This window comes from Nelumbo lutea, chromosome 5 (assembly GCF_056320005.1).
Source record: "Nelumbo lutea isolate HS-2025 chromosome 5, American lotus-T2T, whole genome shotgun sequence".
NCBI classification, from domain to species: domain Eukaryota; kingdom Viridiplantae; phylum Streptophyta; class Magnoliopsida; order Proteales; family Nelumbonaceae; genus Nelumbo; species Nelumbo lutea.
Genome location: NC_142688.1, coordinates 375,458 through 397,855, shown reverse-complemented (window position 1 = coordinate 397,855; position 22,398 = coordinate 375,458). Strand labels below are relative to the sequence as shown.

General features: G+C 41.5%; 1 protein-coding gene and 1 non-coding gene across 6 annotated transcripts in view; one reads left to right on the top strand and one right to left on the bottom strand.

The window, feature by feature from the left end:
* Nucleotides 1–22,398, bottom strand: part of LOC148849675 (Calcineurin-like metallo-phosphoesterase superfamily protein) — a 58,747-nt gene that overhangs the window by 12,666 nt on the left and 23,683 nt on the right. For 2 of the 5 annotated variants that reach the window (XM_088947034.1, XM_088947036.1), the window contains exon 1: nucleotides 15,606–17,003. The exons of the other annotated variants lie outside the window; for them this stretch is intronic. In XM_088947034.1, coding sequence (XP_088803160.1) covers nucleotides 15,606–16,541 — 936 coding nt within the window. In that variant the 5' untranslated portion in view covers nucleotides 16,542–17,003. Of the gene's footprint in view, nucleotides 1–15,605; nucleotides 17,004–22,398 lie in introns of those variants that run through there. 5 annotated transcript variants of the gene reach the window in all.
* Nucleotides 17,487–17,593, top strand: LOC148849676 (small nucleolar RNA R71). The gene has a single exon (XR_016100106.1). It is a non-coding gene; the product is annotated as a small nucleolar RNA R71 (small nucleolar RNA).

Here is a 22,398-nt window from a genome sequence, read left to right as displayed (position 1 = left end):
AGTCTGCTCGATCTATTCTTTGGGTTGATCGATCTTCTCTTGACAGTAGGGTTGATCGATCTGCTCTCTTTTAATCAGCATTCCTGCTCTGATACCATCTTGACAGTGTAGCCGGCCAGAGATAGGTGGAAGAGGAGAAAAGAGAGGAGAAGAGAAGAGAAGATAAGAGAGAAGGTTTGCAATGTAACAGTGCTGGCGGCGCCAGTGATTATTTTACTATATATAGGGCGACAGAAATAACAAGGGAAAAGACCCTTGTGCCCCTGAGTACAATAACAGACATAACTGAAATAAAAAACACTTTAACTAGACAAACAGGCCCTAACAACTGCAACTAAGTTGCTTTAACATTATTCCAACAATTGCAATATTATATTTTGGTGTTATTATAAATAGCTGAGTGGGGCGGCAACTAAAGCCAACACTCTTTCTTTCTTCTTTCTTTCTTCTTTATTTCTTCGTCTTCTCTTCTCTGGTATTATTTTCATTAAATTGCATCAAGAATTGGACTGATTACAGTCCTGATTTTCCAACTTAGTATCAGAGGCAATCTAGTGTTTCTCATGCGTGTCTAATCCAGCCGACCACATGAGAACTTCCTAGGGCTGAAAGCTTAGAAAAGATCTGTCCATCAGTTGATTCTTGGAGGTTACTAGAAGGGTTTAGCAATTGTCCAAGGGCTTGGAGAGTGTATGGATATCAGGAAGAATCAGAGAAGATCAAGATTAGGGTTCAGACTAAGATTGAAGCGGCGATCAGATTTTTCTGGGTTAAGTTTCTATCTTTCTTTGAGATGAGCACCAGCCAGAGGTAGATTGGACCTATCTAGAAGGAGCGGCTGAACTTTCCTTTATTTTCTCAGAGTTTTCTCTAGGGTTTTCTCTTAACCCTACGATCAGACCTGACTATTAACACCTTTTGGGTGATTCCTAAATCAGTTTCAGCATTTCAGATTGTTTTCTAAGTGATTTCTAGACTTGTTTTAGCTTCCAAATCTGTTATTCTTGGGTGAGAACTTTTTTGGGGGGATCCCTTTGCTGAGAACTGGTTTCTCCTAATAAACCTATTACAGAAATGGCAGGAGCTGAGTTTAAGACTCAAGGGGATGGTGTTTTGGGAGCTGGAAACATGGGAGAAAACAATTTTCAGATTACTACTGTTAAATTTGATGGTTCTAATTACTTGGAATGGGCTCAGTCATCCATGATGGCAATTGGGGGCAGAGGGAAGTTAGTTATGTGAATGAAGATGTAAAAAAACCAGCCAAAGAAGACCCTTCATATGCCAAATGGGTTCAAGAGAACTATTTAGTCATGACTTGGTTGTGTAACTCTATGCAGTCTCATATTAGCCACAATTATTTGTGGGCAAAAATAGCTAAGGAAATTTGGGAAGTGATGAAGGAAACCTACTCTCAGCCACTCAATGTTGCTAGGGCCTATGAACTGAAATGTGAAGTAAATAATCTCAAACAAGGGGAGAAGCCAGTTTCGGTTTATTTCTCCACTCTGAAATCTTTATGCCATGAAATTGATCATCTGGAAACTATTGAGTGGGAAAGTTAGAAGGATGCAAAAACTATTGAAAACAGGTTGAGACCAATAGGGTTTTTGAATTCCTAGCTGGTCTGAATTCAGAGTATGATACTGTGTGACAACAACTGCTCACGAGGAAGAGTGTGACCTTATCTCAGGCCTATTCTCTAGTGCATAGTGAGGAAAGTAGAAGAAAGGTTATGTTGCAGTTTCAGCCTATGGAATCAGCCCTGACAGCCGTAAAACCAAAATTTGGGGGTGACAAGGAAAGGGGCATAAAGAAGGAGGATAAGAAGGATCTAGTTTGTGACCACTGTAAGAAGCCAAAGCACACCAAGGACACTTGTTGGAAGTTATATCCACATTTAATGCTAGCAAAGCTTAGAAATAAAAAAGATGAATGCCAATATGGCTATTACTACTGATGGTGCATCCTCTTCCAGCACAAGGGCCACATCCCCAGACACTTTAGCTATTGTCCGAGCTGCTCTAGCTTAGTTAGAGCGTGAAGTTAGTACTTCAGCCCCTTCATCTCAGCCACTGATCACATCTGCTACTCCTACTTCGGCATTTTCTCATTTAGGTACAAGGGCATTAGCATACCATGTTTCAGGCCCAGGTAACAATGGACCTTGTTGGGTCATACATTCAAGTGCATCTAACCACATGACAAACTTATATTCTCTGTTTACTACTTATTGCTTATCCTCTGGCAGAGATAGAGTATCCATTGTTGATGGATCCCTTGTTCCCATCTCTGGGAAGGGAAACATTAGATTATCGGATGCCATCTCCTTGTCCTCAGTTTTGCATGTTCCTAAACTTAGTACTAACCTGTTGTCAGTTAATAGCATCATTAAAAATCAAAACTGTCAATGACATTTTTCCCTGACCGATGTGTTTTTCAGAATATGGAGACAAGGAAGGTGATTGGGATTGGCCGTGAGACAAATGAAATCTACCTGATTGGAGGGTGTCTGCATTGGGAAGATAAAGAAGTTGGAAGGTCTTTTGTTTCTCAGTCTGTGAGCCAAATTATGCTTTGGCATAATCGGTTGGGTCATCTGTCTTTTAAGTCTTTAAGGAGTTTGCTTCCCAATTTGTTTGAGTCAATGCAGATGTCTAGTTTAAAATGTGAAAGTTGTGAACATGCAAAGCATTGTAGAACAATTTATTCTTTGAGCAATAAAAGAAGTACTATTCCTTTTGAAATTGTGTATACTAATGTTTGGGGACCATATCATATCACTGCTATGGGGGGATACCGATATTTTCTGTTGTTTGTTGATGATTATACTCGTTTTTCATGGGTTTATCTTATGCACTCTCGAGATGAGGTCCCTACTCTAACTCAGAACTTCTATTAAATGGTCCTGACCCAGTTCGGAGTCAAAATCACAATTTTCAGATCAGATAATGCCAAAGAGTATTTTGCAAAACCCTTGGCCTCATATTTCCTTGACCATGGGCTCATTCATCATGGCACTTGTACCCATACACCTCAGCAAAATAGAGTTGCTAAAAGGAAAAATAGGCATATATTGGAGGTAGCTAGAAGCATTATGCTAAACTCCAATGTTCCTATACGTTTTTGGGGGATGCTATCCATACAGCTGTGTACCTCATCAATCAGGTTCCTTCACGGGTCCTAGACATGAAAATTCCATTCAGCCTCTTATATCCCGATAAGGGCTTGTTCACTATTCCCCTTAAAACCTTTGGATGTACTTGTTTCGTTCAGATTCTTGGGCCTCATCATTCTAAATTTGACACTAAAGCTTCCAAATGCATATTTCTTGGGTATGCACAAAATCAAAAGGGATATTGTTGCTATGAACCTACTTTTGGGAAACAATTTGTTTCTATGGATGTGACTTTCTTTGAGGATGTTCCCTACTATCATAGAGTTTCTTCTCAGGGGGAGTGTAATGAGGAAGGTTGTCACAAGTGTAGGGAGTTGAGAGTGTTTCATAGGTGGTGGAAACAGGTTGATTTTTGTCCTCAGTAGTCCAAACCAACTCTAGTTTCATCTGCAGCTCCAGGTCCAGGTACCACAGCTCCCTCACATCCTACTACAAATGAGATACCTCCCATCACTAAGCCTAATGAGGTGCCTCCCATTACTGAGCATTCACCTCCTTTGGATGATCTTGATCTTCCAATTGCTGTTCGCAAAGGGAAACACCGTTGTACTTCATCTGCAGCACATTGTATTTCTCAGTTTCTAACTTATGACCATTTGTCTCCATCTTATAAGTCCTTTTTGGCATCTATCTCTGCTATTCCCATTCCTAGGACAGTGCAAGAAGCCTTGTCAATACTGGAGTGGAAGGATGCCACAAAAGTAGAAATGGATGCCCTTCTCAAAAACAATACATGGGAATTAGTTGATCAACCAAAAGGGAAAAAATTGATCGGGTGTAGATAGGTGTTTACAGTGAAACATAATGTTGATGGCTCTATTGAGAGGTATAAGGTCAGATTAGTTGGAAAGGGGTTTACACAGACTTATGGCATAAACTATTTGGAGACTTTTGCACCAGTAGCCAAGATGAACAATATCAGAGTTTTATTGTCTATTGTAGCAAATTTCTCATGGCCATTGTTCCAAATGGATGTTAAAAATGCCTTCCTCAATGGTGATCTACAAGAGGAGGTATACATGGAGTTACCTCTTGGACTTTACAATATAGAAGCAGGGAAGAAGGTCTATCGATTGAATAAAGCCTTATATGGACTGAAATAGTCACCAAGAGCATGGTTTGATAGATTTAGACTAGCTCTTGGAAAATTCGGCTATGCCCAAGCCCAATCAGATCACACTCTTTTCATTAAGAAAACAGACTCCTCCTTAACTCTACTTGTTGTTTATGTGGATGATATTGTGGTGACAGGGAGTGATACCCATGAGATTGACTCTCTTAAACAACTGTTTCATCAAGAATTTGAAGTCAAAGACTTGGGAAAACTACATTATTTCTTGGGTATTGAAGTAGCCCAGTCCAAACATGGGCTTTTTGTCTCCCAAAGGAAGTAAGTTTTTGATTTTCTAGAGGAAACTGGAAAGCTAGGTATTAAACCAGCTAACACACCCATTGAACAAAACCACAAGGTTAGAACCGAAGGTGGAGAGCCCCTTGAAGACAAGGTTATGTTTCAGAGGTTAGTTGGGAAACTGCTTTATCTTTGCCTCACCCAACCAGACATTTTTTATGTAGTCAGTGTAGTTAGACAGTACATGCAATCCCCTAAAACCACTCACCTTCTTGCAGTTGAGAGGATCCTTGCTTACCTGAAGAGATGTTTAGGAAGAGGTGTACTCTTCAAAAATAATGGTCACATGAAGATATAAGTCTACAAAGATGTTGATTGGATTGGGTGTGTTGATGACAGGAAGTCTACTTCTAGCACACGCCTCAAGGCATTTTGGGAGCACCTTCAGGCATACGCCTCCCATGTCTTCTAAAACACTGTCCGATACAGCATGACAAAACTAAACATATTGAAGTGGATCGACACTTTATCAGAGAGAGTTGCCTCTCAAGAAGTGTGTCTTCAATATATTGCCTCTGATATGTAGCTTGCTGATCTCTTCACCAAGGCAATTACAAGAGCCAAGTTGGAAATAGATTTACGCAAGTTGGAAATGATAAATATCTATTCCCAACTTGAGGGGGAGTGTAGAGATGTAGAGCAATAATTAGTGTTGTTATATTGTTGTTATTTTAGTTATTGTGGCCCCCACTGCTGCCGTTAGTTCCTTATTTATATTTGTTGTTAGGCTGTTGTTAGCAATGTTAGTTTTGTTAGTTATTTGCTTATGTAAGCAATAGGGGCATTAATGTAATTGCCATCTTATGTTTTGATGTTATTATAAATAGCTGAGTGGGGTGGCAACTAAAGCCATCACTCTTTCTCTCATCTTTCTCTTTTTTCTTCTTTCTTCTTCGTCTTCTCTTATCTGGTATTTTTTTTCATTGAATTGCATCAAGAATTGGACTGATTACAGTCATGATTTGCCAACTTTGTCTCTCTAAGATCTAGCAGAATATTACCTCCCCAAAACATCTCAAATTAGCTACAAAATTACCACCACAACTAACCTAAGTGTTCAAGTCTCAAAGGTTGCAAGATTCTGAGCAGGATATTAAGCTACTCCCAGTAATAGCTTATAAAACCCCCTTTTCTTAGACCAGTCATGTAGGTAAAATCCTATTAAGAAGGATGGGCCTGCTGTAGAGTCCATTTACGTAGATAGAAGGCTCTAAATTAATTTAAAAGGGGTTTGATCTCTAATAACAATTCATTACATTTGATGGGCTTGTAATAGAGTCCATTTCAATGGGAAGCAAGCACTAAGAAGGTTAAATTAGTTAAGAGAGGCTCACCTAGACATCTAAAAGCCCAGACCATCTGCTCTTATGAGATGATCCATGTCTTTAATGGGATACCACTTGTCTTCTCATAGAGAAAATGTTAGACAGTTTTGTATGCCCTTAGCTTCAACCAAAATGATGTACTTTATGAGTTTATTGTAAATGAATAAAAGTGCATATTTGATTCATGTTCCATTGGTATGTTTCTGTGTAATACCCTTAAACTTGACACTTAATGAGACTCGTGTTAGTTTAGAATGCTCACAGCCAGTGGGTTGGTCTGGGGAGACCTATCCTGACAAGGCTGACACTATGGTGCCACCAAGTCGGTTGGGGTGGCTTGTCTCAGCTACCGGGGTGAGACCCTAGGCACATACAATGTAGGATTAATTGAATCTTTGAACTGGACCAGATTTCCAGTATTGCCCTGGACCTTGGAGATTGATGGGCAAAACTGGAAAGTTAACCCGACCCCTAGACTCGATTATGATACTGCACTAGGTGTCGGATTGGGCTATCTTTGATGTACCAATCAGTGAGATCCTTAGCGGGGGTCAAAACCTGGGTATGTTGGGACAGTCTGAAAATTCATCTGAGTGGGTGATCATAGTGACAAGATCAGTCCCTTTGTCGAACAAAGGTAATGATCGGGGATGCACTCTCACCGATGGAAACCAAGACTGCCGGCAACCGATTTCAATCGTTGAGATTTGTTTTGCAAAATATATTTTATATGAGATATAAAAGTATATAAAGTATGGTTTTGAAATAATTTGCAAAAGGTTTTAATTCCCGGGATCCATACTTGAGAGAGTGCAACACTGTTCCTTGCAGCTGAGGGAGAGGTCCTCTCCTGTCGGGCAGTGTATGATCATTATGGGCTGAGAGGTTAAGTGTAAGACCATTGAGGATAATGCCTGATGGGCTAATCTTGCATCTGCCCACAGTCCCTGGGTGTTACAAGGTGGCTTGGCCCAGGGGCCACTTAGGGTAAGTGTTGGGCCCATAGAGCCCATCTGATGGGTTTCAAGGGGTGCACTATCCATAACAGTGTATTTGGCCAGGCCTTGTAACAAAGGCTGGGCTGAACCCATGTGGTTGATGTGTAGATCAATGTTTGGGTCCCACGCCATACAAGGAAGCCCAACTGGGCAACAGTTTGGAAGGCTAAATGAATACATAACCTTAAATGGGCCTTAAGCCCATTTCGAACTGGGCTAATTTCATTAGTCACTTAAGGGGCAAATTCTGAGATAGATCAGCTGATAGGATTGGGCCCACACCCTATCCACTTAGAGAGTCAAAGATCTAAATGAGATTTAGATCATTGAAACTTCCTAATTAGATTGGGAGATGGTTGATCTAATCTGCAGATAAGATAAGGGTTATCCCTTATCTTAAAGGGACTTCTAATCCAGATATGATTTGGGTTAGCAACTCCTAATGGGATTAGGAGTTGATCCCTTAAGTCTATAAAAGGAAGAGGGGGCGGTAGCCTTTAGACACACAACATCACAAGCAAGCAACAGATAGTCTTGTCTTCAGAGCTGAAATCACAAAAGAGAGAATCTGCACCTTGCAAATACTCTCTTGCCGCCTCCTTCCTACAACCGCCGCCTACAGCAGTTCAATCTCCAGATCTTGGGAGAAATCAAGATTGGATATTGATTCCAATCTTTTGGAGAAAAGATTGGTGGGAGTTGTATTCACAAGTCGTCCAGGTGATTCTTGAGAAGGATCAAGTTCTTTTGGAAGAACACTGTTGATTCTGCTCCACCCTGCACTGCGCCAACTTCAGTGGGAGCAGATTTTGGATCCTTCCTTGGGTGTGAACACCTCCATTGAGAGATATTATTTCTTTGTATCAGGTATTATCTCTTCCTACTCCTTTTGGTTCAAATTTGGTTCAGTTTATGGTTCAAGAATGATCCTTGAAAATGTGATTTTCTAAATAGGGAATTCAATTCCCAGTTGAAGGGAGAGAAAAATTTTTTGAAATTCGCCCCCTTATTCTGCAATCTTTGGGCGTCCATGTGATGGATTTCCTATCCCTTCAGAAAAGACTCTTTAAGTCTCTTTAAGTGGGGTGACACATTGCACCCTAAGAGGGGAAGGGGTGGGGGATTATCTAATCACCTTTTTTTTTATCAGCACCACAGAAATGATTTATTAATTTAAAAAGTCATGTACAACAAGAAGTTGTGGGCAGAAAAGCAGTCCATAGTGTCCCACTAAATACATCATTGCCACAAACAACCCTAGTGCCAATCCCTTTAATTACAACATAGCCCAAAGGGTAACCCAACATAAACCTCCGCTAATTAAACGTAGCCCAAAACATAGATCGTCTTTGAAGTCCTTGTTTAGCTAGACCATCAGCCACGCTATTAGCTGATCTTCTAATCCACCCTATTTGAATCACCATGTTGGAACCCAAACACTCCCTTCGAACCCAACTATAAGAGTGGAGCAGGCCATCACCGAACAGCATTTCACTAGAAGACAGAGAGGCTAGTGTGACACGCAGCAGAGCCTCCCAGAGTAAGTTACACTCAGAGCCTTCCAGAGTTAGTTACACTACCACCAGAAGATATTCTCTCCATGATTGCACACATGTAGGCCAGCTATATAAGGCCCTGATCATGTAATAAGTGGCGTGAATGAATATCTCTTTTATCTCTCTCTGAGCCATTTTCTTCCTACCCTTCTCTTCTCCCCTTCATCTTCTGTTTCAGGAGGTTAAGCCACCCTAGAAGGGGCCTCCGAGGTGAGCTGTAACTCATCAGTTAGTATCAGAGCCAGGCTATCCAAATCCCAGGCTTCACGATGCCACAGACACGTTCCACTACCGTGGATGATAAGGTCAACCAGCTTGATGTTGGATTCCACTAGGTGTTGAACGAACTCAAGGAACTCAAAGTGGTCGTCTCCAGCTTCGCCTCTCAGTAATAGCCCGGCGAGACCAGTCACCCAGCAGGAGCAGAAGCCCCTGCTTCCAGTAGCCAAAGAACAAGGTATTACCCCACCGGAAAAGTCACTAAGATCAACTTTCCCAACTATTCCGGTGGAGATCCCATTCCTTGGATCTTCCGAGTAGAAAGATTTTTCGAATACCACGAAACTCCTGCACACTAGCGTGTCTCCATCGCTTCAATTCATCTAGAAGGAGACGTGATTCTATGGCTCCAGTGGTATCACCAAAATCATCCCCAGGTAACTTGGGCAAAGTTGACCGAAGCTTTGTGCATCCGCTTTGGGCCGACAACGTTCGTGGACTACGACGAGCTTATCACTCTGTTGAAGCAAACTGGAACGGTAGCAGAGTACCAGCTCGAGTTCGAGCGAATGGCGACCAGGGTACACGGCTGGCCAGAGAAAGTCTTAGTAGGATGTTTCGTGGGAGGTCTCAAAGAGGATATCCGTCTGGAGGTGAGGGCTCTCCATCCGGCGATTACCATGGCTACAGTGGGATTGGCTCGCCTACAAGAAGAAAAAATCAACAACCTACGCAGAGCCAACAAACCGACCTACCCAAATTTGAGGACACCTCCACGGGTCGATCAGCTGCCCATGAAACCGGTTGCGGATTTCAAACGTCTCTCATGGGCTGAGATGCAGGCCCGACGCGAAAAGGCCTTTGTTATAACAGTGATGATAAGTTTGGACCGGGACATAAATGCTGGGTCCAGCGGGTGTTTCTCCTACAGACAGAGGAAGAGCCAGAAGAGACAGAACCAGAGCACTTAAATAACTGTGAACTGATTCTAGATGGACCAGAACCTGATGGGGCCGAGATCTACTTACACGCCCTCATGGACCTCAACTCTCTTTAGTCCATGCGTGTAGAAGGAAGATTGGTAGGCCGGACCGTAATGATTTTGATTGACAGTGGCACTACCCTGAATTTCATCACTTGTCGTTTGGCAAAGCAACTAGTTATGACCATATGACCCACTCCTCTCTTTTTAATCCATGTGGCTAATGGGAGTCAGATGTCATGTAATGGTGTATGTAAGAAGGAAAAAATCCTCATACAGGGCCATAATTTTGTGGTGGATCTCCACCCATTTGATTTCTCGGGGGCTAATATTATTTTGGAGATTCATTGGTTGTGTGGCCTAGGACCCGCTATATGTGATTGGGCCAAAATGATAATAGATTTTCACCAGGATGGCCAGACTTGTCATTTACAAGGTGACACTTTAGCCTCCATGATCTCAAAGGATGCTGGCCAACCCTTATTTATGCACTTAGGCATTTGGCCCATAGTCCCAATTCTGGACAACCAGGGTTGTGTTCACCCCACAGAAGCCCAACACAAGGCCTTACGATTGATACTCGATCAGTTTGGCAATGTATTCAAGGAGCCGGACCAATTACCTCCACCCCTGGCTCATGATCATCAGATACCTCTCTTACCAGGTTCTAAACCAGCCAATGTGAGGCCATATAGATACCCTTACTTCTAGAAGCTAATAATTGAGAAGGCAGTGAGAGAGCTATTGGAAAAAGGGCATATACAGACCAGCACCAGCCCTTTTTCATCCCTTGTACTCCGAGTGAAGAAGAAGGATGGTAGTTGGCGCTTTTGCATAAATTAATGGGCCTTGAATCATATTACAGTGAAGGACAAGTTTCCCATACCCCTCATTGATGAACTGCTCGACCAGTTAGGCGAGGCACGAGTGTTCTCCAAATTAGACCTGCGGTCCGGGTATCATCAGATTCGGGTCCACCAGGCTGACATCCACAAGACGGCCTTTAGGACCCACGATGGCCATTATGAGTTTTTTGTTATGCTTTTTGGACTCACCAACGCCCCCTCCACTTTTAGGCCCTCATGAATGACAACTTCAGGCCATTCCTATGGCGATTTATTCTGGTGTTTTTCGATGACATTTTGGTATACAGTAGGGATTGGGACACACATATGGAACATCTGAAACTCACCCTCACAACTCTAAGGGGGCACCAGTTACATGCCAAAATGACAAAGTGTTCCTTTGGACAAGGACAAATTCAATACTTAGGCCATGTGGTTGCAGCCGGGCGGGTCATGGTAGACCCAAAAAAGGTAGACGCCATCCAGAAGTGGCCCAAGCTTACTACTGTAAAGGATCTAAGGGGTTTTCTTGGGCTTACCGGATATTATAGGCATTTCATTAAGGGGTATGGGCTTATGGCCGCCCCTCTAACGCGTCTATTAAAGAAGAATTCCTTCGGTTGGGCTGATGATGCCCAATGGGCTTTTGAAGACTTGAAGATAGCAGTTTCTAGCCCTCCAGTCTCATCCCTTTGAAATAGAATGTGATGCATCAGGTGTAGAGGTAGGAGCCATCTTGATGCAGAAAGGGCAGCCCATTGCTTATTTCAACAAGGCTCTCTTTGCAGCTCACCAAGGTCAGTCCACTTATGTCAAAGAAATGATGGTTGTGGTAATGTCAAAGAAATGAGGGCTATAAACTGCTATCTTCAAGTCTTCAAAAGCCCGTTGGGCATTATCAGCCCAACCGAAGGAATCCTTCTTTAATAGATGCGTTAAAGGGGCGACCATAAGCCCATACCCCTTAATGAAGTGCCTATAATATCCGGTAAGCCCAAGAAAGCCCCATAGAGCCTTTACAGTAGTGGGCTTGGGCCACTTCTAGATGGCGTCTACCTTTTCTGGGTCTGCCATGACCCGCCCGGCTGCAACCACATGGCCTAAGTATTGAATTTGTCCTCATCCAAATGAACACTTTGTCATTTCGGCATGTAACTGGTGCCCCCTTAGAGTTGTGAGGGTGAGTTTCAGATGTTCCATATGTGTGTCCCAATCCCTACTGTATACCAAAATGTCATCGAAAAACACCAGAATAAATCGCCATAGGAATGGCCTGAAGTTGTCATTCATGAGGGCCTAAAAGTGGAGGGGGCGTTGGTGAGTCCAAAAGGCATAACCAAAAACTCATAATGGCCATCGTGGGTCCTAAAGGCCGTCTTGTGAATGTCAGCCTGGTGGACCCGAATCTGATGATACCCGGACCGCAGGTCTAATTTGGAGAACACTCGTGCCTCACCTAACTGGTCGAGCAGTTCATCAATGAGGGGTATAAGAAACTTGTCCTTCACTGTAATCTGATTCAAGACCCAATAATCTACGCAAAAGCGCCAACTACCATCCTTCTTCTTCACTAGGAGTACAGGGGATGAAAAAGGGCTGGTGTTGGTCTGTATATGTCCTTTTTCCAATATCTCTCTCACTGCCTTCTCAATTTCTAGCTTCTAGAAGTAAGGGTATCTATATGGCCTCACATTGGCTGGTTTAGAACCTGTTAAAAGAGGTATCTGATGATCATGAGCCCGGGGTGGAGGTAATTGGTTCGGCTCCTTGAATACATCACCAAACTGATCGAGTATCAATCGTAAGGCCTCGTGTTGGGCTTCCGTGGGGTGGACACAGCCTTGGTTGTCCAAAATTGGGACTGTGGGCCGAATGCCTGAGTGCATAAATAAGGGTTCTCCAGCATCCTTGGAGGACCGTATCATGGAGACTAAAGTGTCACCTTGGGGACTAGGGGGCTGCACCCCTTGTAAATAACAAGTCTGACCATCCTGGTGAAAATCCATTGTCATTTTGGCCCAATCACAAAGTGCAGGACCTAGGCCACGCAACCAATGAACCCTAAAATAATATCAACCCCCGAGAAATCCAATAAGTGGAGATCCACCACGAAATTATGGCCCTATATGAGGATCTTTTCCTTCTTACATACACCATTACATGACATCTGACTCCCATTAGCCACATGGATTGAAAAGAGAGGAGTGGGTTGTAAAGTCATACCTAGTTGCTTAGCCAAACGGCAAGTGATGAAATTCAGGGTAGAGCCATTATCAATCAAAATCATCATGGTCCGATGATAGCTATAAATATATAGCTCTAGCAAGTGCACTAGTTATCAAGTAGTATAATAATATCGTTCCCACAGGGATTTAACAAAATAAGTATTAGAATCACAATCTTCCCTAATTATTTGGACAGTCGAAATTTAGATTTATGGAAACAATAACTACTGAAAATAAAAACTGGAACAAAGAAAAGTAAAAACAAGGGTGATCACTAATCGAATATGCAAATGATGGAATCGCTAGGACTTTTGGTCCACCTAAACAATGCAATGAATATTGATAGGTCCAATTATCCAAGACTAATTGTTATTCCCATAAGCTGAGATTTTCACAAATTTATTTAATATTCTCTCTCGAGATATACTAAACCTATGCTCACCAGGTAACCCTTCGATCTCTCGAGTAGAGCTCTCAAGATGGAAGTGCATTAAGTCCAAGAAAACCATTAAATTCAGATGAATCATGTATATATATCTCTATATACCATTCAATTCACACTATGAATTATTTTGTCAATTATGTGAATTCCTTTCTCCATTCATTCACATAACCCAAATCAATTAAGAGGTGGTCAAGCTCTTAATTGCATTAAACACAATAATTCATAGACTATGTGGAAATCACAATCTTGGATAAATCAAGAAAATAAAAATATATTCATCAACATGGTTAGGCTTTCCATAGCCCTACCAAGAAACAAATTAGTTCATGATGAAAAAATTAAAACAAACAAAGGGAAAGAAAGAACTCTTGAATTCGCCCATGGTGCTAAGATCTCTTCTTCTTGAAGTTTCTTGAATTCTTGAACCTTTCTTGAACCCTTCTTGACTGATTGCTCCTTGCTTCTTGATTCAAATCAGAAGTTGAATGATTGAATGATTCAGTGATCAAGTCCTCTCCACAGCTGGTCCGCCCCCTCCTTTATATAAATTAAAGGGGAGGGGGGGGGGTCTCCTAATTTTTCTTGAAGTTGATCTTTACAAGAAATAGAAAGTCCTATCATAATTCTAATCTTATCTCTTTATCTCTTGAACTCAATCCCTTTTTCACTCTAAGATTACATCAAGAATTTGGATCTAAAAGGATTCTTCTTAGTTTCTTGTTCTTGGATTCGTAATAGACCTCCTCTGCGAATTGGGCTTCAGCCAGGCTTTTCTGCGAGTTGGGCTTTAGCTGTGGATTGGGCCTTCCTACGAAATTGCCCCAAGTTCGGGCTCGGATTAGACTTCGATGCAGGCCGAATCTGCGAAAGCCCAAAACATGAAAGTTGTGGCTTTTTCTCTTATCTTTCCAGTGGATCTTGAATCAGCCCATTCGGAGTTCGGAGACGCGAGTTAGGCCCAAATCACTGAACGATGTCGAAACTGTGAAAAATCATCCGATTTGTCTTTCTTTGCTCTCGATGCCTTCTTTCATACCCTGGACCAAAATATAAGAGATATGAGTCCAATTAGATGCTAATTTAGTATAAAAGACAGAATAATTGAGGATAAAAATATGATAAATTCTACTATCATCAAATCCCCCACACTTAAACTCTTGCTCGTCCTCGGGCAAGACAAAACTCAAAACAAAATTAAAACAGGAACAAACTAAAAGATTTGTTTTGGATTTCTCTCAACAGGGCATTTGTCCTCCTGTAAGCCTTGATCAGTATCCATGCTTCTTCCCTTCGTCCACTTCTTTTCCTTTTTAACTTGTCCAAGAATAATCTTAAATCATCAATCTTCATGTCCCCAAGTGAGATCAACAATCAAGGGAAGCAGGCATCTCTTCGCATGAATAATTTATAGCTAGAGTAAGCCCTCTTTGTTTTCATAATCACATGTGGCAAGATTCAAAAAATACCCTCTCATGATTCTTTAGAACGAAACAAGGAATGCTATTACCCTAAGCTTGCTTATATATCGCATCTCCACCACTTATCATGAGTGCAATGCATCAAAAGGTGAATTAGGGTTTGGGATCTAGGGATGAGTGCATTTTATGCTCCATCTCACCCTTTTATTCTTTTAGTGTGAGTGTATTTTATGCTCCATCTCACACTAACTCTTTTTTTTTTCTCTCGGTGAGTGCATTTTATGCTCCACCTCACATGAGGTTTTTTTTTTTTGATATATAACACGTTCTAGTATATGAATTCATTATCGTGGTCTCAACATGCCTAACAAGACAAGTTCTAGAATAATCAACCACTGTTTGTCCGTTAGAAACCAAATGCTCACAAGGGTCAACTCTGTATTGCATCGTGCCCGTTGATCATTCAAACTAATGAGATGCCTTCCCTAGCCAGAAATTTCAGCTAGATTTGCCTGCATCCTTTCTTGTCTATCCTCCCTAAGCACATGATTCAAGGTGATTTGCAATCATTTAAAAACAAGTCCCCAAGGAGTAGAAATTTCAAAAGGAAAGGTAAAAAAATCATGATCAAAGCATGCTAGAGTTCGAAAAAAAAAATTTATCAACCCCTTACTCCTCCCCCACACTTAAGATATACACTGTCCTCAATGTATGGAATATGCATGACAAGAACAAGGAGAGAGATTTAAGAGGACTTCCCTGAATGCCTCGTTGAGATCCTACAAATGTGAGATACGAAGAAGAGAAAAATACACTCATAAGAAATTAAAAAAACTGAACAAAACAAACAACTAAACTAAATGGGTTGCCTCCCACAAGCGCCCGTTTTTAAGTCGTGAGCTTGACTTTCACCTTTCCTTCATGGCGGTTTCAAGGAGAGAACGAACCCATGGTGGGTGGGTTGTTCTCCTTCAATATAATGTTTCAACCGGTGTCCATTTACCTTGAATGTACTCCCATCATCATTATGTATTTCAATCGCTCCATGAGGGAATACTTTAGCCCCTTTAAAGGGTCCATCCCACTTGGTTTTCAACTTCCGATGTTTCCCCCTTTCATCCTTCATAGGTGGGTTTAAACCTGGAATAGGGACCTGCACAATAGATGGAAGGGGTTTTGTGTGAGATGGAGGTAAAGATGCATTATGAATTGTAATTTCAAAAGAATGTGGCTCAGAAGTCAAATTTTGCAATTCTGATTTCAGTACAAACTTTTGCTCTGCTTGTTGCAATTGATTAGGACTATTGTTAAGTGCAACTTTCAGCATGTCTTCTGATTTAGATGTATCTACTTTAGTTGCACCAACATCAATGCTATCGATTGCATAAATTTCATGTTCAATTGTGTTGGGATGTTCCATAGTTTTAAATACATTGAACACCACTTCTTCACCAATGATTCTAAGGGTAAGTAGACCTTTTCGCACTTCAATTAAAGCATCACCAGTAGCAAGAAAAGGTCTCCCTAAAATCAGAGGCATTGTCCTATCTTCCTCCATATCCAACACAATGAAATCGGCAGGAACAATAAAATTGCCCACTTTGACCAAAACATCTTCTACTATTCCCCTAGGATATTTGATGCTTCTATCAGCTAATTGCAGGATAATAGTTGTAGATGTTAATTCATGCAGTCCAAGTTTTTCAAAAATAGAATAAGGCATTAAATTTATACTAGCACCTAAATCACATAAAGCTTTTTCAAATTCAGTATTCCCTATGGTGCAAGGTATAGAAAAACTCCCTGGATCCTTAAGCTTTGGGGGCAATTTCTTTTGAAGAATGGTTGAACATTCTTCGTTTAGTTTTACCATCTCACCATCCACCCACTTTCTTTTATTAGGCATCACCTCCTTCAGGAATTTGGCATACTTCGGCATCTGTGACAATACATCAAGAAGATGAAGGTTAATATGGATCTTTTAAACACTTCCAAAAAATTCTCAAATTGTCTATCTAATTTAGCCTTCAAGACTCTTCCAGGGTAGGAGATAGGAAGTTTAATTTCATGTAAATTCAGTTTAGGGGTGCTTCCCTCATTCTCCTTTTGTAGATCGGCCACTTCAGCTTCCTTGTCCTTTCTTTGAATTTCGCCAACTGTTTTCCCACTTCTTAAAGTTATGGCGTTTACTTGCTCTCTAGGGTTCCTTTCTGTGTTGCTGGGTAGCCTTCCCTCTTTCCTTTCTAATAACATGCTTACAACCTACCCCATTTGAGCTTCTAAGTTCTTAATTGCTATTTCATGGCTTTGGAATTTTGCTTCAGCAGTGTTGATGAACTTAGAAATCATCTCCTCCAAATTGCTCTTTTTCTCTTGTGGGGGCGGTTGTGGTTGGAATCCCACGGGTGCCTTTTGATGATTGTTGCTCCAAGAGAAGTTGGGATGACTCCTCCACCCTGGATTGTATGTGTTTGAATAAGGGTTGTAATTTGACCTGCCAGCATGAGAGATAAAATTAGCATTCTCATGGGAAATAAAAGGACTATTTAATTAACAATCAGAATTGGCATGTCCTATTTGACCACATAAATCGCATGAGATGCTAGGTGTTGTATTAATGGCTGCAATACTAAAATTATCCAGTCTTTTGTTTATATTGGCTATTTGCGCAGATAAGGATGCAAAGGAATCAATGTGGTGTACTCCCCTCTGATTGGTTCGATCATTGCTCCACTGGTAGCTGTTTAATGCCATCTCCTCCACTAAGTCATATGCTTCCTCTGGAGTTTTTCTCATGATTGTACCACCTGCGGCTGCATCAATAATGGACCGATTAGAGGGGATAATACCATTATAAAAGGTTTATATTTGTCGCCAAATTGGTATCCCATGGTGAGGACACCTCCTAAGCATCTCTTTAAATCTTCCCCATGCTTCATACAGGGACTCCCTCTCGAATTGAGCAAAAGTAGTAATATCATTAATTAATTTTGTTGTTTTGGAGGGTGGGAAATATTTAGCCAAAAATTTCTAGGTTAAATCATTCTAAGTGGTGATGCTTCCTGCAGGGAGTGAGTTGAGCCAATCTTTAGCTCTATCACGCAATGAAAAAGAAAATAATCTTAGCCTAATCGCATCATCACTAACTCCATTGTGTTTAAATGTATCACATATTTCAAGGAAGTTAACGATGTGTGCATTAGGGTCATCACTTGGTAACCCACTAAACTGAATACTGGTTTGGATCATTTGAATTATCGCAGGTTTTATTTCAAAATTATTGGCATGGATGGTAGGCTTGCAAATGCTGGATGTCGCCCCATCAATGTTTAGACAAGCATAATCCAAGAGGGTGCAATTTCCTTCTACCATCTTTCCTTCAATCTCTATGGCTGATTCGCAAATAACAACCTCTTCTCTTGATTTTCCTTTATTGGCCCTTTGCAACAAGTGAAGGGTCCTTTCAATTTCTGGATCGAATTCAGCTAACCCTTCTTCCTATCTAGTGCGTGTCATGCACTAGTAAATCTGATCCAACAAAAGAAACAAAAATTTTCGAACAAACAAATAAAATAAAAATAACAGAAATAGAAAGAAATAAAAGGAAAATAAAATAATAATAAAAAAAAGAAATAAATGGTCCAAATTAATCAAGGTTAACAAATTCTAATATTATTTTAGGATTAAATTCCCGGCAACGGCGCCAAAAACTTGATAGCTATAAATATATAGCTCTAGCAAGTGCACTAGTTATCAAGTAGTATAATAATATCGTTCCCACGGGGATTTAACAAAATAAGTATTAGAATCACAATCTTCCCTAATTATTTGGACAGTCGAAATTTAGATTTATGGAAACAATAACTACTGAAAATAAAAACTGGAACAAAGAAAAGTAAAAACAAGGGTGATCACTAATCGAATATGCAAATGATGGAATCGCTAGGACTTTTGGTCCACCTAACCAATGCAATGAATATTGATGGGTCCAATTATCCAAGACTAATTGTTATTCCCATAAGCTGAGATTTTCACAAACTTATTTAATATTCTCTTTCGAGATATACTAAACCTACGTCCATCAGGTAACCCTTCGATCTCTCGAGTAGAGCTCTCAAGATGGAAGTGCATTAAGTCCAAGAAAACCATTAAATTCAGATGAATCATGTATATATATCTCTATATATCATTCAATTCACACTATGAATTATTCTGTCAATTATGTGAATTCCTTTCTCAATTCATTCACATAACCCAAATCAATTAAGAGGTGGCCAAGCTCTTAATTACATCAAACACAATAATTCATAGACTATATGGAAATCACAATCTTGGATAAATCAAGAAAATAAAAATATATTCATCAACATGGTTAGGCTTTCCATAGCCCTACCAAGAAACAAATCAGTTCATGATGGAAGAATTAAAACAAACAAAGGGGAAGAAAGAACTCTTGAATTCGCCCATGGTGCTGAGATCTCCTCTTCTTGAAGTTTCTTGAATTCTTGAACCTTTCTTGAACCCTTCTTGACTGATTGCTCCTTGCTTCTTGATTCAAATCAGAAGTTGAATGATCGAATGATTCAGTGATCAAGTCCTCTCCAAAGCTGGTCCGCCCCCTCCTTTATATAGATTAAAGGGGAGGGGGTGGTCTCCTAATTTTTCTTGAAGTTGATCTTTACAAGAAATAGAAAGTCCTATCCTAATTCTAATCTTATCTCTTTATCTCTTGAACTCAATCCCTTTTTCACTCTAAGATTACATCAAGAATTTGGATCCAAAAGGATTCTTCTTAGTTTCTTGTTCTTGGATTCGTAATAGACCTCCTCTGCGAATTGGGCTTCAGCCAGGCTTTTCTGCGAGTTAGGCTTCAGCTACGGATTGGGCCTTCCTACGAAATTGCCCCGAGTTCGGGCCCAAATTAGACTTCGATGCAGGCCGAATCTGCGAAAGCCCAAAACATGAAAGTTGTGGCTTTTTCTCTTATCTTTCCAGTGGATCTTGAATCAGCCCATTCGGAGTTCGGAGACCCGAGTTAGGCCCAAATCACTGAACGATGTCGAAACTGTGAAAAATCATCTGATTTGTCTTTCTTTGCACTTGATGCCTTCTTTCATACCCTGGACCAAAATATAAGAGATATGAGTCCAATTAGATGCTAATTTAGTGTAAAAGACAGAATAATTGAGGATAAAAATATGATAAATTCTACTCTCATCATCCGGCCAACCAATCTTCCTTCTACTTGCATGGACTGAAGAGAGTTGAGGCCCGTGAGAGCGTGTAAGGAGATCTTGGCCCCGTCAGGTTCTGGTCCGTCTGGGATCAGTTCACAGTCATTTAAGTGCTCTGGTTCTGTCCCTTCCGGCTCTTCCTCTGTCTGTAGGAGAAACACCCGTTGGACCTGGCATTTATGGCCCGTTCCAAACTTGTCATCATAGCTATAACGAAGGCCTTTTTCGCGTCGGGCCTGCATCTTAGCCCACGAGAGATGTTTGAAGGGCATAGTGGGCCTAAGCAAGATGGCCTTCTGATGATCCCCAACCTGTTTCATGGGTTGTTGATCGACCCGTGGGGAAGTCCTCACATTCGGGTAGGTCGACTTGCTGGCTCTGCATAGGTTATCGATTTTCTCTTCTTGTAGGCGAGCCAATCCCACCGTAGCCATGACTGTCGCCGAACGGAGAGCCCTCACCACCAGGCTGATATCCTCTCTAAGGCCTCCCACAAAACATCCCACTAAGGCCTTCTCCGGCCAGCCATGTACCCTGGTCACCTTTCGCTCGAACTCGAGCTAGTATTCTGCTACCGTCCCAGTCTGCTTTAATTGAGTGATAAGTTCGTCATAGTCCACGAACGTCATTGGTCCAAAATGGATGCACAGAGCTTCAGTGAACTCTGCCCAAGTTACCTAGGGATGATTTTGGTGATACCACTGGAGCCATAGAATCGCGCCCCCTTCTAGATGAATGGAAGCAATGGAGACACGCTGGTGTGCGGGTGTTTCGTGGTATTTGAAAAATCTTTCTGCTCTGAAGATCCAAGGAATGGGATCTCCACCGGAATAGTTGGAAAAGTTGATCTTAGTGACTTTTCCGGTGGGGTAATACCCTGTTCTTTGGCTGCTAGAAGCAGAGGCTTCCGCTCCTGCTGGGTGACTGGTCTCGCCGGATTGTTGCTGAGAGGCGAAGCTTGAGACGACCACTTTGAGTTCCCTAAGTTCGTTCAACACCTGGTGGAATCCAACCTCAAGTTGGTCGACCCTATCATCCATGGTAGAGGAACATGTCTGTGGCATCGTGAAGCCTGTGATCTGGATAGCCTGGCTCTGATACCAATTGATGAGTTACCACTCACCTCGGAAGCCCCTTCAAGGGTGGCTTAACCTCCTGAAACAGAAGATGAAGGGAGAGAAGAGAGTGGAAGGTAGGAAGAAGAATGACTCAGAGAGAGAGAGAGGTAAAGAGATATTCATTCACACTATTTATTATATGATCAGGGCCTTATATAGCTGGCCTACATGTGTGCAATCATGGAGAGAATATCTTCTGGTGGCAGTGTAACTAACTCTGGAAGGTTCTGAGTATAACTAACTTTGGAGGCCCTGCCGCATGCCATACTACCCTTTCTGTCTTCTAGTGAAATGTTGATTGGTGGTGGTTTGCTCCACTCCCATAGTTGGGTTCAGAGGAAGTGGTGGTGGTTTGCTCCACTCCCATAGTTGGGTTCAGAGGAAGTGTTTGGGTTCCAACATAGTTACACTCAGAGCCTTCCAGAGTTAGTTACACTGCCACCAGAAGATATTCTCTCCATGATTGCACACATGTAGGCTAGCTATATAAGGCCCTGATCATGTAATAAGTGGCGTGAATGAATCTCTCTTTTATCTCTCTCTCTCTCTGAGCCATTTTCTTCCTACCCTTCTCCTCTTCCCTTCATCTTCTGTTTCAGAAGGTTAAGCCACCCTCGAAGGGGCTTCCGAGGTGAGTGGTAACTCATCACACCATGTCTTTAGAAGCCTGTTTGAAGCATCTGAGCTCATTCCTCAGTTGCCAACTAATTCATTCCCCTGTCTTCAACCAGTTCACCACAGTTTTTGAGTCCCCTTCAACAATCAGCTTCTCAATCCCCATTTCTTTAGCTTTCTCAACTCCAAACACTGCAGCCTTCATTTCAGAAGTCACCACGTCACCATGCTGAATAGGACCTGAGAACATGGCAACCAAATTTTCATTCTCATCCCTAATCAGACCATCAATGCCCACTGGCCCCGGATTTCCCAAACAGCTTCCAGCAAAATTGAGTTTCTTCCACCCAGCATCCGGAGGGGACCAGGATTCGATTACAATAGATTTTCTAGATGCAGTGTTTGCAATTGTTCCCCATGATCTGAAAAAGTCTTCTATCTTAAAATCAGCAAACAATTTTAGTGTTTTCACCCAATGTGCCACCCTTAGAGTTATCACTTCAATCACAGTTTCTTTACTCCTCTCTTTGTCATCAAATATCCTCAGATTTCTTTCTTCCCAAATTGTCCATGCTATAGCTGCCCTAGTGCATCTTCCCATGATTCTGCCTCTCCTTTTAGAACACCTGAATAAGTGAGAGTTTAAGAAGGATTCCAGATTAGTAGTAGTCCAGCTGCAACCAAACAAAGAGGAAAACCACTCCCAAATGAAGTTAGCAAAAGGATAGGAAATTAAAAGATGAAAGGCAGTCTCACCATGCAGCTTACATAAGGAGCACCGATTTGTGGACAAGCACCAAGTTGGTCTTTTTCTCTGAAGCAGATCACA